This window comes from Lactuca serriola, chromosome 8 (assembly GCF_051521515.1).
Source record: "Lactuca serriola cultivar US96UC23 chromosome 8, Lser_US96UC23_V15, whole genome shotgun sequence".
Classification (NCBI taxonomy): Eukaryota; Viridiplantae; Streptophyta; class Magnoliopsida; order Asterales; family Asteraceae; genus Lactuca; species Lactuca serriola.
This window is the reverse complement of record NC_136415.1, coordinates 236,284,301-236,300,178: the sequence shown is the minus strand read 5'-3', so window position 1 is coordinate 236,300,178 and position 15,878 is coordinate 236,284,301. Positions and strand designations below refer to the sequence as shown.

The 15,878-nt window shown below is 35.9% G+C and overlaps 1 protein-coding gene across 1 annotated transcript; it reads left to right on the top strand.

Moving 5' to 3' along the window:
* Positions 1-7,502: 7,502 nt before the first annotated feature.
* Positions 7,503-9,656, top strand: LOC145069784 (uncharacterized). Its single transcript, XM_079016729.1, has 2 exons — positions 7,503-9,258; positions 9,405-9,656. The coding sequence occupies exons 1-2, from the start codon at positions 8,662-8,664 to the stop codon at positions 9,420-9,422; spliced, it is 615 nt and encodes a 204-aa protein (XP_078872855.1). The 5' UTR covers positions 7,503-8,661; the 3' UTR covers positions 9,423-9,656.
* Positions 9,657-15,878: the final 6,222 nt, after the last annotated feature.

Here is a 15,878-nt window from a genome sequence, read left to right as displayed (position 1 = left end):
TTCACGGCCGTGAACTCCCATAGAGGTGGTTCATGGGCCGTAAACTCCCATTTAGTGCCCAAATGGTGCCCAAACTCCTTCATTTGACTTGGAAAAATGCATGGGATTTTATCCTCTACCATTTAAGCCCTTAAAACACCAAAAGATATGTACATAGGAGCTTATGGCCGTAAAATCCCTAGTCTAGGGCCGTAAACTCCCATTTGGTCCATATAAGTGCCTTAAATCCAATCAAACACATTAGATTTGAACCTAGCAAAATTACACAATTGGTATGAGGCCTTTAAGCATCCTAGAACACCCTCACCATGAGTTTACGGCCGTAAACTCATGGGGAGTTGTCCCAGGGCCGTGAACTCTATATATAGAGTTTACTCTTGGAGAGTAAACTCCATTCCTAATCCATGCACACCATTAGATGTTACCCGGGACACCCCTAGCACTTTATCAAAGTGTTTTCCGCACTTTAGGATGCGTATACTTCTTTAATTAGTATTATATGTACTAATTGTATGTAAACATATGTTATCATATGTTAATAGGTCACTAAGTGTGTTCAAGTCTTTACTTGACACCGAGCACCCAACCGGCACCTTCGTCGGATCTACTTACATCAGGTGAGTTCATACCCCATAATGAACCTTTTAAATGATTTTACATACTTTTATTGGGGGGGGGGGGGGGAATACAAGTTAAACATGCCAGTTATCATAGCAATCACATGTGATTGATAACCCGCATGCACAGGGATTTCTTACAATGTCAACTGTTTTACTATATATGATACAGCAAATGGTTTTTTTCTAAAACGTTTTTACTTGTACAAAGCTTCCTCAAATTGACTTTCGCACTGAATGTTTTATCAAAGTTTCCCTTAAAGCTTGTTTATGAAAGGTTTCCAAAGGAATTCTAAAGGTTTTCAAACTGATTTTACATAAGAATACCAAGTTATGATTTTCTTAAGCATAAAGGTTTTTCCAAAGTTTTCTTCCATGTTTCTATACTCCTACTTAGTTAAACACTATTACTTTATTAACACTTCCATTTTGAAATACGCTTATACTTGTTTACGCTTTTTCTTCGTGATACACTCTTACTTAGTGATACGCTCCTACTTATTAACGTTTCCACTTATTAACGCTCTTACTTTAATTATGCTACTACTTCACGAACCACTCCTACTTTATTAATACTACTACTTCACAAACGTTTGTACTTTATTAACACTCCCACTCGAGGAACGCTTCTACTTCACGATACGCTACTACTTCATGATACGCTTATACTTCACGATACGCTTCTACTTCACGATACGCTTATACTTGTTAAACACTTAAACTTAGTTAGATGTATGCCTGTGCTAGTATAGATATATATAAATAATGTTCAAAGGAATTAGGAAGGCTTGTTCGCCCTATTTCCTTTTCTTCGTTGAGATGTGGTCTGGTGGGATCGGATGTCCGTCCGAAGGTCGTTTGATCATTAGTTATATATTATGTATACAAGCATAGTCATATAGGGTTACAATAGTCAGTTCAGTTATGAGTCTCTATCATTAGTCCAGTTCTCTTACTTTAGAATGTGACACACTATTTCCCACTACGGCGCTTCATTGCGCTAATGTCGTGTAACCAGAGTCTCCGGGAAGGAGAGCGAACATCATGTGTATAGATCTATATGGGACTGACACTCCCACACCCTGACTACTAGCTACAATCTGCGCCGGTAAGGCCCATGGGTGACATGAAGCCACTACTACTACTGCCACTACTACTACCACTACCACTACGCGTGACCTGGAGGGTCACCGGATACTCCATTTTCGATCAGCATGGTTACATACAAGTTCACATTCACTCTTTGTTTTAGACCTTGCTAGACGTATCTTTCATTTGATACTGTCTGGGGTCTGTGTTTTTCACTTTGTTTTAGACCTTGCTAGACGTATCATTCAGTTGATACTGTCTGGGGTCTGTGTCCACTGTTTTTAGGCCTTGCTAGACATATCTTTCGTTTGATACCATCTGGGGTCTGTGTCTCCTTTTGTTAGACTGAGCCAGGCGTGTCGACCATTCGACACCCTCCTGGAGTCTATGATTTCTTTGCCTTAGTCAGCAGTCTTCACTGTTGAGGCATATATTATTTTCCCTGATATTCTCCTACTTAGTCAAACACCGTATTTTGATAATGATAGTATTTAAGGGAAAACTACTTTTTACAACATAACTCTGTCCAGTCTTGGTAGAAGACTGCTTTTAATTAGAAAATATATGATTTTCTGGAAAGGACCCTAATACACTATAGACTCTAAAACTACTACTTATATAAAGTTATTTGGATAAAATGACACTAAATACGTATAAACTCACCAGCATTTGTAAAAATGTTGATACTCGCTTTCAAATAACTTGTATTCTCAGGTAAGCAATAGACAGGTACATTCCAGGAGCTTTTGATGAAGACAGTTTAGTACCAAGCTGCACCTACTATTACTTGTATTACTATGATGTTTCTATGTAATGTAAACCATGTAAAACTATTACTATTAATGCAATGGTTGTTGTACTTTGATTACTATACTGCATATGTTGTGATACTTGACATGACGTCATCCACCCCAGAACGTTTCTGTCGTTCCGGTTTTGGGGTGTGACAATATTCTCTACAGGTAAATATCTACATTTTAAATTGTTAAAAAGTTTAATAAAACTATAAACGATCAACATTCACATATTAATATTAGCCCCACCACTTTTTAGTAAAGCATAATAGTAACTTTTACATATTAATATTACCTATACAATGCTGATCAACTTATACACGAATGTGATAAAAATTGCAGCTCATTTGTTCATAAAATTATATTTTATCTATTAGCTAATTAACCACATCTGATTTTTGGTAGTTGCTTCTCTATTGAGCTTCATAAATCACTTGTGGTTTACATATGAATCACTTGTGATTTACATGTGAATCACATTTAATTCTCATTATTTACATGTGAATCATTTGTGATTTACATGTGAATAACATGTAATTTACATATGAATCAAATGTAATTCACATCTAAATCACATGTAATTCACATATGATTCAAATGCAAATCACATGTTATTCATATATGAATTACATGCGATTCACATGTAATTCACATGTGATTCATATGTAAATCACATATAAATTACATGTGATTTACATGTGAATCACATATGAATTATATGTGATTCGTATATGTATTTTTGTGAGTGTTTTTGCATCAATCAATTTCTTTTTAATTTTCTTGTAGATTTGGAAGAAATTATGGTGAATATTGATGAGGTGAAAAATGATAAATTGTAGAAAATATGGAAATATTGACACGAATACATGAAAACGCTTTGAAATTTGGTAGCATTTTTTGTTTTTTATATTTTATATTGTATCAAATAAAATACTTATTGTATTTTGTTTATAGATTAGTAAGTAAAATAAGTTTTCTTATGATTTCTTTACAAATATTATAGTAAATGAAATATGCATATATGCATTTGTAAAAATATGCATAAATGTACCAAAAATGTTGATTTTTTTGGTTAAAAAATTATAGTATTTTTTAAATATTCCGGTGTTTTTAATTTTATTGATTTTTAATTTTTTTTATAAAAAATTGCAGTTTTTTTAAAAAAAATATTTTTTTTTCATTTTTTTTTCAAAAATTCATGTTTTCTATAAAAAAAATTAAAAAATCTGCACTTTTAAAAAAAACTGAAAAATACTATTTTTTAAAAATCCAAAATTTGATTTATTATGTAATTTTTAGGCATTTCTATTAATATTTACAATAACACAAAAAATAAACATTAAATGAGATTGTTAAGATTGCAATCATGTCTTTAATGAATTAGTTTTGATCTAACGCTCCACTTTTAGTTCTCGGGTTTTCGGAAAACTATGAATTATCAACCGATTTCACCCCTATATATATATATATATATATATATATATATATATATATATATATATATATATATATATATATATATATATATATATATATATATATATATATAAAAGCTTGAACAATTTAGAAATAATAAAATTTTGTTGATCTTGGTTTTGTCATACCACTTTTCAAACTTTTACATTTTAGTCTCTTAGTAAACTTTTGTGGACTTTTATTTTGTCAAACTACTTTTCAAACTTTTACATTTTTAGTCATTTATTAATTGCCTTCTGGTTTTTTTTTTTTAAGGATGCTTCCACAATTAAAAAAAAAAAAAAAAGCATGGCATCGAGCGAAGCTCGGGGTTTTTTCTAATATTTATAAGGCCTCCTTAACTTGTTACAATTAATACACTTTTAACTATCATTTTATTTATATATCTTAGTTTTAAAAATTTTACTTTTAACCCATATTGTATATTATGTATAAATTAGTTTATTAGAAACTTTAAGTATTATTTTAAGCATAGCATAACAGATACCTTCAAATTGATACACTATTTCATATATTTGAAATATTATAGTGTTACAAAATTACAATATGAATTAAACGGTAATTAGAATATGAATCAAACATTAAATTACAATATGACATATATAACAAAATTACATATGAAATTACAATATTAAACGTTAATTTAGAATACGAATTCAAATTTATACCATTTTTAATATATTAAAAATTATCTAATTTTTTTATAACAAGTTATACACTTATAATACAAATTTATAAAAATTTATTATGAAATGTCATTTCAAGAGGAAAATATTAAAGTGTTGCCAAAAATAGTGGAACATGTCACTAGCTATTTATGAACAATCCAAAATATTGAGTAAAGAAAATTGTTTACAAAAGCAAAAGTAATTGAAATTTAGTTGACACTATTCATGAAATATGTCACGGTTTATGAACAATCCAAAATATCTAGTTACATTCTCTATACTATGAATGACGGTGGGTCTATAACCGTCCAACACATCTCAGCTGTAATAACTCAACATTTACAGTTTCTTCGCTCCCACAACTGACAAACGGCGGTTTCCTCTCCACCTGCGTCTTCCTCGCGCACGATCTCCTCCTACTATCTGTTCAGATGAATACTCGATTTCTCCAAACTTGAACCACCCACTCTTCAAGAACTGCAAATCGGTTTCCTTTGAGAACTACGAATCTGTTTTATTCAAAAATTACAGCAAACGATTCCATGATTGTCGGCAGTTCTACAAGAACTCTCAAAACCTAAACATCGCCTCTCACAACCCCTTGAACTCAAGAATGAACCGTAAAGGAAATGTCAATGGATACTCCAAGAAACAGATGCAGTCATCTTTAATTCATAGCTTACGACAAAGGTACTTGGTCTACTTCCTTACATAACTTACCGCTATTTGGTGTTGCTGTTCGCTTCGGTTATTCTGTCATCAACGATTTCCTCCTTCAGACTATCCTAACCGCTTTTCCCAACATCAATGGTGAACGGTATGTATTTTCTCTTCTCTTTTCATTTACTTTCTTTGATGATAATTTCCGAAACGAACAATTGTTCTGAGTTTCTTTACTCATGGGAAATGAATGATGAATAACAGAATAACGAGAAGATGTGATTAGGAGAACTGTTCATGTCTCTGACATTGATCAATAAGTTATGATTCTTGATTTCATGGAGTTCTTTCACAAATCGATTGAATCTTTCAAACCTTATTTGTGATGGTGATTTTTTTTCTAATCTTTTTATATCACTTTTTGTTGCTTAAATGTGAAATTCCAATGATGTAACTAGATTATGTCACAAAATGAGAAACGAATTCCCTTTATGCAGGACTAATCAAATAATTTGTTAATTACCCTGGAGTAACTGGGAAAATACTGATATGATAGTTGAATTTGGAGATAAAAACATACATTAATGAATCAAAAGCATCTGTTAAGGTTAATAAAGTCCAATTTAAGAATGGAACTAGATGAGGTAATGTTTCATATTTGTTTTTGGTCATTTGAAAATGTGTTTCTCTTTTGACTCATCTTGAAATACAATTTGGTAGGTCTGGCCAGTTATCATAGTTCTTTTTTTTTCTCAATTTGTAATATTTTGTGATGGTATGACACCATTTTATAACATTCTTATAGATTTTGATGTTGAGTTAACCGTCAACTACGGTTCAGTTTATTCCTTTAGCCCGCAACATAGATCTCTGAGTTGGTGAGGAAGAGGATCTTCAACTTCTTACCAATAATGCATATCATATTCATATGTAGTTGATGCATGTTCAGCAGCTATCCAAATTTTCCTGAAAAAACTACAATTTGAGTAGGACAAATCAAAAAGTAAGTTGGTATTTTGTGACATTATCTTTTTTCTTGATATGAAACCTATATTTGCATCCTTATTATCGTATCAACACTTTTTCATAGCATGGTCAAAAAATGTTCATGGCAATCAAGATATGAAAGAAAATTCAGTCAACTACTCACCGTTGGCTGAGAAATAAAAAGGGGAACTCTTTGTATGATTATAATCTCTTTTGCTGGTGTACATGGGAGATTTTTTGTTATTGAATTCGGCTATCTAAAAGTTAATTAGAGAATGATGATGTACTGTCTTTTCTTTGCAATAGGTACCAGTAACAAGAAATACAGTAGGAGCTTCATGTTATGTGGGCCTCATATCATTTATGAGATGGCATACATTAATATAAAACAATGTCCTTTTATTGAATTATTGTTTTTAAAATTTTAAAAATTTTACAATGCTTACTGTGTTGTACGCGTCTGGTGTATACTGCTTGAGCTTTTGATAAGAAGAAATAATTGTGATAAAAAATATCCCTCACAATATTCTTCTTCTTTTCGTGCTATACTTTTCGGATCAAGTTATTACTTTTTTTACTTCTGAAGAAGCTTCTAGAGCAGTAAGTAAAGTAGTTTCATAGTTTTTTGTTTTTATCTTTTCTGCAAAACATGACATTTCACCTTTGATGCTTCATTCCTATATTCATTTTCCTAATTGGAAGTTTATTCCATTTCTATGTAAGTATTTAACTTGCTTTTACTCTTTTTTTTTTCTATTATATCTTATCAATAACAAATTTACACAAAAAAATTATTAAGATAATATCATCTGCATGGTTTATTTTTTATTTACCAGACACATAATACAATGATGATATTTTATTTCAAGTTACATATACTAACTTGATACCATTTGTCGTAAGTATATCCATACACATGTAAAAAAATTAAATAGTAACCAAGACTAATTTTGTATCCAAATGAACAACAACATATGAAAACCACTATTAAGCTCTGCGTTATTCCATTCTTGTAGGGTCCGTTAAGTATTGCGTCTTGGGCTCGTTCCTTAGTCCATTTTTTGTATCCGGATTGGGCCAGTCCATCCGTGAGTTATTTCTAGGGTTTAGTATTTATAGATGCTTGCATGCATCTTTGTACGTAAGATTGGAAGTCGATCATTCATAGATTTTTTACTGTTTTATCGTTTGTAACCCTAGTAGCCTCTACATCGGAAGTTCTTTGTCGAGCTCTGCTGAGGCTTGAATCTATTGAATCATTCGACATATTTTGATTCACTCTTGTGTTTGATTTTTCTGTTTATGCCTTTGTGATTAACTTGTTTAAAGATCTAAACGGTCAAAGAGTTTCTTAACTCATCAATTGGTATCAGAGCAGGAGACTGTGTAATTCATACACATCTCTTCTGTGAAAGGAGTGATTAGTGTTTATTCTGCATTCATTGATATTTATTAAGCCGTCACTCCATAATTGACGTATCTCATTAATTATTCATCTTGCCCTAATATTACGTATTACAAAGTCTGATCTTATAACAGGTTAAACGATCAAGCATGGACGATTCTCAATCTAATCCTATTAACATCTCAAACAATATAGGATCTACAACCAAGATTCCAATTCTCTACACTCAAGATTACGAAGTGTGGACGCACCACTTTGAAGACTACGTCATTGGATCTGAAGATAATGGGTATCTGATATGGGAAGCTATTGTATCTGGCCCATTTGCTCATTTAGGAACATCTAGAATCATTAAAACTCAAAAGGAATACAATGATTTGTTGAAAGACGTGAAAGATGTTGCTCGGGACGAAAAGGAGTAGTTTCAATGCAACATTAAGGCATTGAGACTAATTCGATTCGCTCTTCAATCCGACACGTTTAGATTGGTGAGTTCTTGCAGTACAACAAAGGAAATCTGGGATCGGCTGCGAGAGCTGTATTCCACAGATGAAGATCTGGAGCACTCAATTTAGACCTTACTTCTCTCTGAATTTGGAGAGTTCAAGCAGAACCCAGAGGAAGTTGTTACGTAGACATTTGATCGCTTTAATCATCTTCTCAGCAAGATGATCAAACATGATATTGAAAGGAAGCTCATCGAACAGAAGGTCACTTTCCTGAATGGCCTAAGATCCGAATGGAGAGTTGTTGTGTCAACGGTTAAAGAACACGAGTAGTTCAAATCGTACTCGCTGGCGAAACTAGTGGGGATTCTGAAATCCCAGGAAAAGATTGTGTTGCAAGAGAAAAGCGTGGTTTCGAATCTGGGTTCCTTGGTGCTTCTGTCCAAAGGTAAGAGTATAGCAGAAGACGAAGAGGATCTAAATCTGGGAGATCACGATTTGACAACTGAAGACTATGCTATGATGGTGTCAAATCCCAGAAGGTTCATTAAGAAAAAGTTCCCTACCAACAAAAATCGTAATTGGCAGGGAAGCTACAGCCCTGAAAAGGTGAAAGAGGAGCCGAAGGTTGAAGAATCGAAGAAGGAAGCGAAGGGTGAAGTTGACTCTGATGTCAGTTGCTTTTACTATGGTGGGAAAAATCACTACGCAAAAGATTGCGTGCTGAAAAAGATGGCAGAGAAAGATGAAGAGAAGGATGAAGAAGCTAGTCTCCTAAAAAGACTGGAGGAGATTACGAGGAAGAAAGCTGCTGCTAATCCCTCTATGAATGCTCTTATTGTGCAGGGTTCGGTAGATGATGATGAGTTCGGTGGCGTGCAGGTGTGGTCGACTGACTCAGAAGACGATGAAGTAAGAAAGCCTTCTCATGGAAAGGCTTATGTTGCAAAGAATGGTGAAACTGATGGAAGATGTCTGATGGTGACCGATGTATCTCAGATGAGGGGATACAACACTGATGGTGGAAACGAAGAGGCTAAGGAGCAAAAGGACTTGTGCTTTACAGCGAAACCTCTTAGTGTGCAGATCAGTGAGCTGGATGAACTGATTAAGAAGGTACAATCTCTTTTTGTTTCATTTAAAATCCCTCAAAAATCATATGAAAAGGAATTAAATAACTTGAATTCAAGAATCTCGAATCTAGATAGTTGTTTAACTCAAACACGGGTCATGAATTCTAATCTAACTGACCAAATAAGCAGGGTGTCATCCAAGAGTGAAGAGCGGAGAATTTGGATAGAGCAGAAAGAGTTGGAGCTGATTACGTCTAGGGATGAAAACATTTATTTGCAAAGAGACAATCACAAATTATTAAAACAAAGGAATGTTTTTTGTTTGATTGCCAAAAGGCTTTATGCTAACATTACTCAACTGCATTTTAACTGTGAAATATGACAGAAGATACATCGCATGATTTTGCCTTTCCTTGAGTTTAAGGAGGATGAAATCGATGCCGAAGCATACAATTATTAAACTGTTGTATCTTCTGACGATGTCAATCCTACTTATATGTATGTTCTGGACAAAATTGAATCTTTTATTAAGTCCAAAGACCATAAGGACATGCTTCAAAACCTTTTGGATGAAAATGATAAGTTGAAACTCAGGGCCGAAACCATACAAAAGTTTGACTCATTGAGTGCCAAATTGAGTTCAGAAAATAAAATTGATGTTGAAAATGCATCTGAACTTAATGAGGACGATGATATGAGTGAAATTTCTGTAGAGGATGTTGTTGACTGTTCTGAGTTCGTCAGGAGCGAACCTGAAAACCATAAAAACCTTATTTCTGAAAATTCTATGGAATTTGCTCGTTTGTCCAAAACTAAGTCCCTAATCCTTAAAGAAAAGGCCGTCGTGTTTCAGAAAGTTAGAACAACTCCTAATCAGGTGTATAAGGTCACAGGAGTAACCGAACATCAGACAGCCGAACTCACTGCCATAGTGAACGAAGATAATGGAGATGGCTGTGATGAGTTTTTCTGGTCTGCACCGATAGACAACGCAGATGAAAGAGTAGGTCTGTCGGAGCGAACATCATGGAAGACCAAAGGTAGATATGTGCCTGAACCTTTGAATAAGCCTACTAACTTTGACGTTCCAAGTTCAAGTGGCACAAAAGAGATTCCAGTGGAAGAAGTGACCCCAACAAGTGAAACCTCTTCCATGAAGAGTGAACCTGTTGCTTAGAAGCTGAAACAAAAGGCAAATATTCACAGACAACCGAAACAGGTGAAAAATCAAAAGCAGCAGAGAAACTTGAGATATAAGAAAAATCTCTCTGAGCGAAAGCAGTTTTGGCGCTCCCAAAATCCTCACCACACTCACTTTGACAAAAATTCTAAGTCAAAAGGAGAAGAAAACAAGAGTCAAAGGAACTTCGAATCTCCAATTCAAAAGAACCAGAGGAAGACTTTCGGGCCACAGGAAGAACAGAACCGAAAGGATAGGTTCGGTCCCGAAAGCAACAACAACAACCAAAAAGCTAGTTTCGGTCCGCCAAACAACAACAGGCAAAGACCTGATGTCAGACCGTCAAGATTTTAAAATAAAAGACCCAATTTCGGACCACCAACCTACAACACCCGAAAATCAAGCTTCGGTTCATCATCAATCAGCAACCGAACGTCTAGGTTCGGTCCCTCAAATGACCACAACCGAAAGGGTCATTCTGAATCTCAAGTCAGGAAAAATTCTCATTCTAATTTCTTTTCCTATAATTCTTCTCGTTCTCAATCTTCTTCTAAGGCTAATTCTGATCCTACACCAAATTCAAGATCATCAAAGGACTTGAAAGGAAAAAGGAAAATTTCCTCAGCTGATGAAGACCGAAAGTAGGCTAAAGTCCAAACACCAGAACCTAAATCTAATATACCTACATCTAATTCTAATAAAATCAAAGTGTTTACTATTAAAAGAAAAGATGAAACAACCTTAATTAAACGAACATATCTCGTTGATGTTTCTCTTACTATTCCTGTTTCTGTAAAAGGCTCACGTGGACCCAAGAAACTTTGGGTTCCTAAATCTGCTTAATTTTTGCAGGTTATAAGTGACGAGCAGTTTGGCGAAGAATGGTACATAGACAGTGGCTGCTCGCGTCACATGATAGGAAGGAAGGAAGAACTAAGGGAGTTTCAGTCTCTTCAAAATGGTGGCAATGTCAAGTTTGGTAACAACTCTTATGGAACGATAAAGGGTTATGGGATGATAACAAATGGAGATTTTACAATCAGAAAGGTGGTGTATGTAGAGGGGTTGCAACATAACCTCATCAGTGTGTCTCAACTGGTGGGAGGAACCGGTCTCAAAGTCTCGTTCGATGACGAAGGTTTAGAAATTATAGAGAAGAAATCCAACAAAGTCATTCTCAAATCAGATCGAAAAGGTGAAATGTTTCCTTTGAATCTCAGACCAATCAAAAGGAATCCAACAATATGTCTTTTATCCAAAGCTCACTCAGACGAAAGTTGGTTGTGCCACCAAAGGCTTTCACATCTCAACTTCAAAGACATCGACAAGCTTGTCACCGGGGGTCATGTTCGGGGTCTTCCATTGCTCAAATTCGATCGTGAACACTTGTGCGCTGCATGCGAAATGGGGAAACAAAGTCGCCAAAGTCACCCAACGATCATAAACACAAAAGTTGTTGAACCACTTGAGTTGCTTCACATCGACTTATGTGGTCCATCATCAATCGAGAGCATTGGCGGTAACAAGTATATCCTTGTTATTGTTGATGACTTCTCACGTTTTACTTGGGTATTCTTTTTAAAGCACAAATCTGAGGCGACTCCCAAACTGAAAATCTTTATCAAGCAGGTCGAAGTGCAACTGAGGAAAGTCGTTCGAAACATTAGGAGCGACAATGGATTGGAATTCATGAACAAAGAATTCGAAGACTTCTTGGCAGAAAAAGGGACCAGTCACAACTTCTCAGCCCCTTATACACCTCAATAGAATGGAATTGTCAAAAGGCGAAACCGATCCTTGTGTGAGGCGGCTCGAACCATGATAAGTTTTGCCTCTCTTCCCTTATATTTCTGGGCTGACGCTATTGCTGCAGCATGTTTTACTCAGAATAGGTCTTATCTCAACAAGCGTTTCTCTCTCACTCCTTATGAGATAATCAACAATAGGAAGCCGAATTTCAAATTCTTCCACGTGTTCGGTTCCAGGTGCTTCATCTTCAACTCCAAAGAACATCGCAACAAGTTTGACGTCAAAGCTGATGAAGGAATCTTTCTGGGATATTCTCTTACTTCAAAGGCATATAGGGTTTTGAATAAACGTTCTAAAAGAATTGAAGAAACCTATTATGTGACGTTCGATGACAATTACGTCAAGAAGTTGAAGTCTTCTAAAGAAGTAATAGGAGAGATTTTCTCTCAAACCGGTCAAGTCATAGCCTCTACCGCCAATCTCTTTGACCACTTCATGGATCTATTTGATGAACCTGAGAAAGCATCTCACTCTGAAGCCACAGCAGTAGACAACAAGATTGATCACCTTAAGAAGATCGTCGAAGATGCAGCCAAACGAATGGGAGCGGAAGAACCAGTTCGAAAAGAACCTCCCCATAGCGGTACTTCGGTTGAGGGGGAGAATCTATCCTCTTCAAATGAGCAGGACTCACATATTCAGGGGGAGAATCCAATTATTGACGCACCCGAAAGCCCCTCTGCACCAGAAAGTCCTGTTGCACCCGAAAGCCCCTCTGCACCCGAAAGTCCTGTCGCACCCGAAAGCCCTGTTGAAGAAAGATTTCTTGGCTCATCATCTATCGAGGGGGAGAATTCTGATATGCTCTATGACGATGACATTCAATCAGAGTTGGAAGAAATGGTAAATGTTGAATTGAATCCTTCCTACGATCCAAATTATCCTCCTCTCACCAAATGGGCCAGAGATCATTCTTTATCTCAAGTAGTGGGTGACGCATCAGAGAAGGTTCTAACTCGTTCACAACTGAAGGCGAAACAGGCTGCTTTGTTCTCCAAAGTAGAGTTCTGCATGTTTAATTCTTTCGTGTCTAAAATTGAGCCGAAGACCGTCAATATTTCCCTTGATCATTCTGATTGGGTTCAGGCAATGCAAGATAAACACAACGAGTTTGAAAGAAATAAAGTCTGGAGACTCATTCCAACACCAAAAGATGCTTTGGATGTCGGTCTCAAATGGGTTTTCAGGAACAAAATGGACAAGGAGGGGAATGTAATCCGGAATAAGGCTCGGCTAGTGGTGAAAGGTTACTGCCAGGAAGAAGGACTTGATTATGAAGAGACATTTGCTCCAGTAGCAAGGCTGGAATCTGTTCGAATATTTCTTGGCTATGTTGCACACAAGAATTTCGAGGTCTACCAAATGGATGTGAAGTGCGCTTTTCTGAAATGGGAACTTGAAGAAACGGTGTACGTAGAGCAACCTCCTGGTTTCGTGAATGAAAAATATCCAAATCACTGCTACATCTTAGATAAGGCAGTTTACGGTCTGAAACAAGCACCTAGGGCATGGTAGTTCATATCTATGTCGATGATATCATCTTTGGCTCAACGAATCCTAGCTTGACAGCTGAATTCAGAAAGTTGATGGAGACAAAATTTGAAATGAGCTCAATGGGTCCGATTAACTTTTTCCTTGGTTTAAATATTAGACAGGGACTCGAAGGCATCTTTATCAACCAGGAAGCATATACCAAGACTCTTCTTGCCAAGTTCGGCATGATGGGAGATTCAAAAGTCAAAGTCCCTATGACGTTCGGGACCAAGCTCATAGCATCATTGGAAAAACCGGCAGTTGACATAACGCTATATCGCAAAATGATTGGTTCCCTGATGTACCTCACAGCTAGCAGGCCTGATATAATGTTTTATGTGTGCTATTGTGCTAGGTTTCAAGCAAATCCTCGTGAACCACATATGCTGGCAGTGAAGAATATACTCCGGTATTTAAAGCGAACCACCTCTCTCGGTCTCTGGTATCCTTCAAACTCAGGTTTCTTTGTTCAAGCCTACTTAGATGCAGACCTTGGAGGATGCGGTTTAGACAGGAAAAGCACTAAAGGAGGTTGTCAATTCCTCGACGGGAAGTTGGTGAGCTGGCAATCTAAGAAACAAACATGTGTTTCTCTGTCTACAGCCGAAGCAGAGTACATTGCAGCTGCCTCCTGCACATCTCAAGTGATTTGGATCCAAAGTCAACTCTGGGACTATGGACTCAATATGAAAAAGATCCCTCTATATTGCGACTCTGAAAGTGCAATACGGATCTGTCATAACCCTGTGCAACACTCCAAAACCAAACATATTGCATTGTGGTATCACTTTATTAAAGATCATGTGGAAGACGGAAACGTAGAGATTCACTTTGTTCGAACCACTGATCAACTGGCTGACATCTTCACCAAAGCCCTTCCTGAAGCAAGTTTTAATAAAATTCTGCAAGGCCTAGGTATGATAGAATCGGAGTCAGTACCAAAAATAGATTCTCAGAACTAAATGTTGGAAGCGAAATGAACCGAATGCTCGGTCTATTTCAGGTTCGGTTCACATGGGAACCGAAATGAACCGAGCGCTTAGTCTATTTCGGGTTCGGTCCCATTGCACTTATTTTCTCTTATCTCAAAAAGGTGATATCTTTGGTTGTATACTCTTGTACAATTGTTTTTTCAAAAAACCAAAAATATTTTTTTTACCGAAATGAACCGAGCGTTCGGTCTATTTCGGGTTCGGTTCCAATTTTTTTTTTTATTTTGGTTTGTTTTGTTTTTCTCTTTACAAAATTCTCAAAAATTCCAAAAATATTTTATTTTTCTTTTCTTTTGTTTAATATTAATAGTCTACAGATTATCGATGGGGCAGGTATCATTCTCACACTTTTTACTAGCTAAGTGTCCCTAGAAGCATGCTGATGCATGTTGTCTAAAGCCTCGACTGATTTTGAATAAAGCCTTATTGACTTGGTATATACAAACCTTGTCTTCCCACTTAGGCTGCTACATTTATTCTAATCATGAGCTACCTTACTCCTTTCTCATATGAGTTAAGAGTTTTCTGCTTAGTCACTAATTTTATAGCAGCGGTACTTTGGTTTCCTCACACTATCTCAAACATTTTTCTGCATCATATTCGCTTCATACATGTAACCCTTGAGACTCTCGGAAATTACCACTAAGGTTTATGGTTACACAATCTCTGTGTTTGTGATCTTAGCCTCGTGTCACTACGTGCTAAGTGAAACCCACAATTCAATACCTACTATGCATTGACGGTGAACAATTAAATTTGCTCTAGCTTTCACTTATGAATTAACGAAATCACCCAAGTGGTTGTACCATGAAACCTCTAATTTTTTTTGTGTGATTCTTATGATATTGTTACATACCATAACATTTCTTCCCTTAAAATCCAATTTTAATTTTTTTTTTTTTTGAGATTTCACCCCAAGTATTTTCAACATGTCACTTAACTATTATCCAAGCCTACTTGTTCAACAGATCACATTGGTCTCACAAGTTCTTCAATAGATTTTTGTCTTATGTCAAGATCAGGAATTCTGAACTGAAGCGAAAGCCTCCCAAATAAGCCTTATTAAAAGATGTCTTTCAACACTTCTTAACTAGTGATTGATCGTAATTCAACGGGAAACCACACAAACACTTTAAGGTCTCTCTTGAC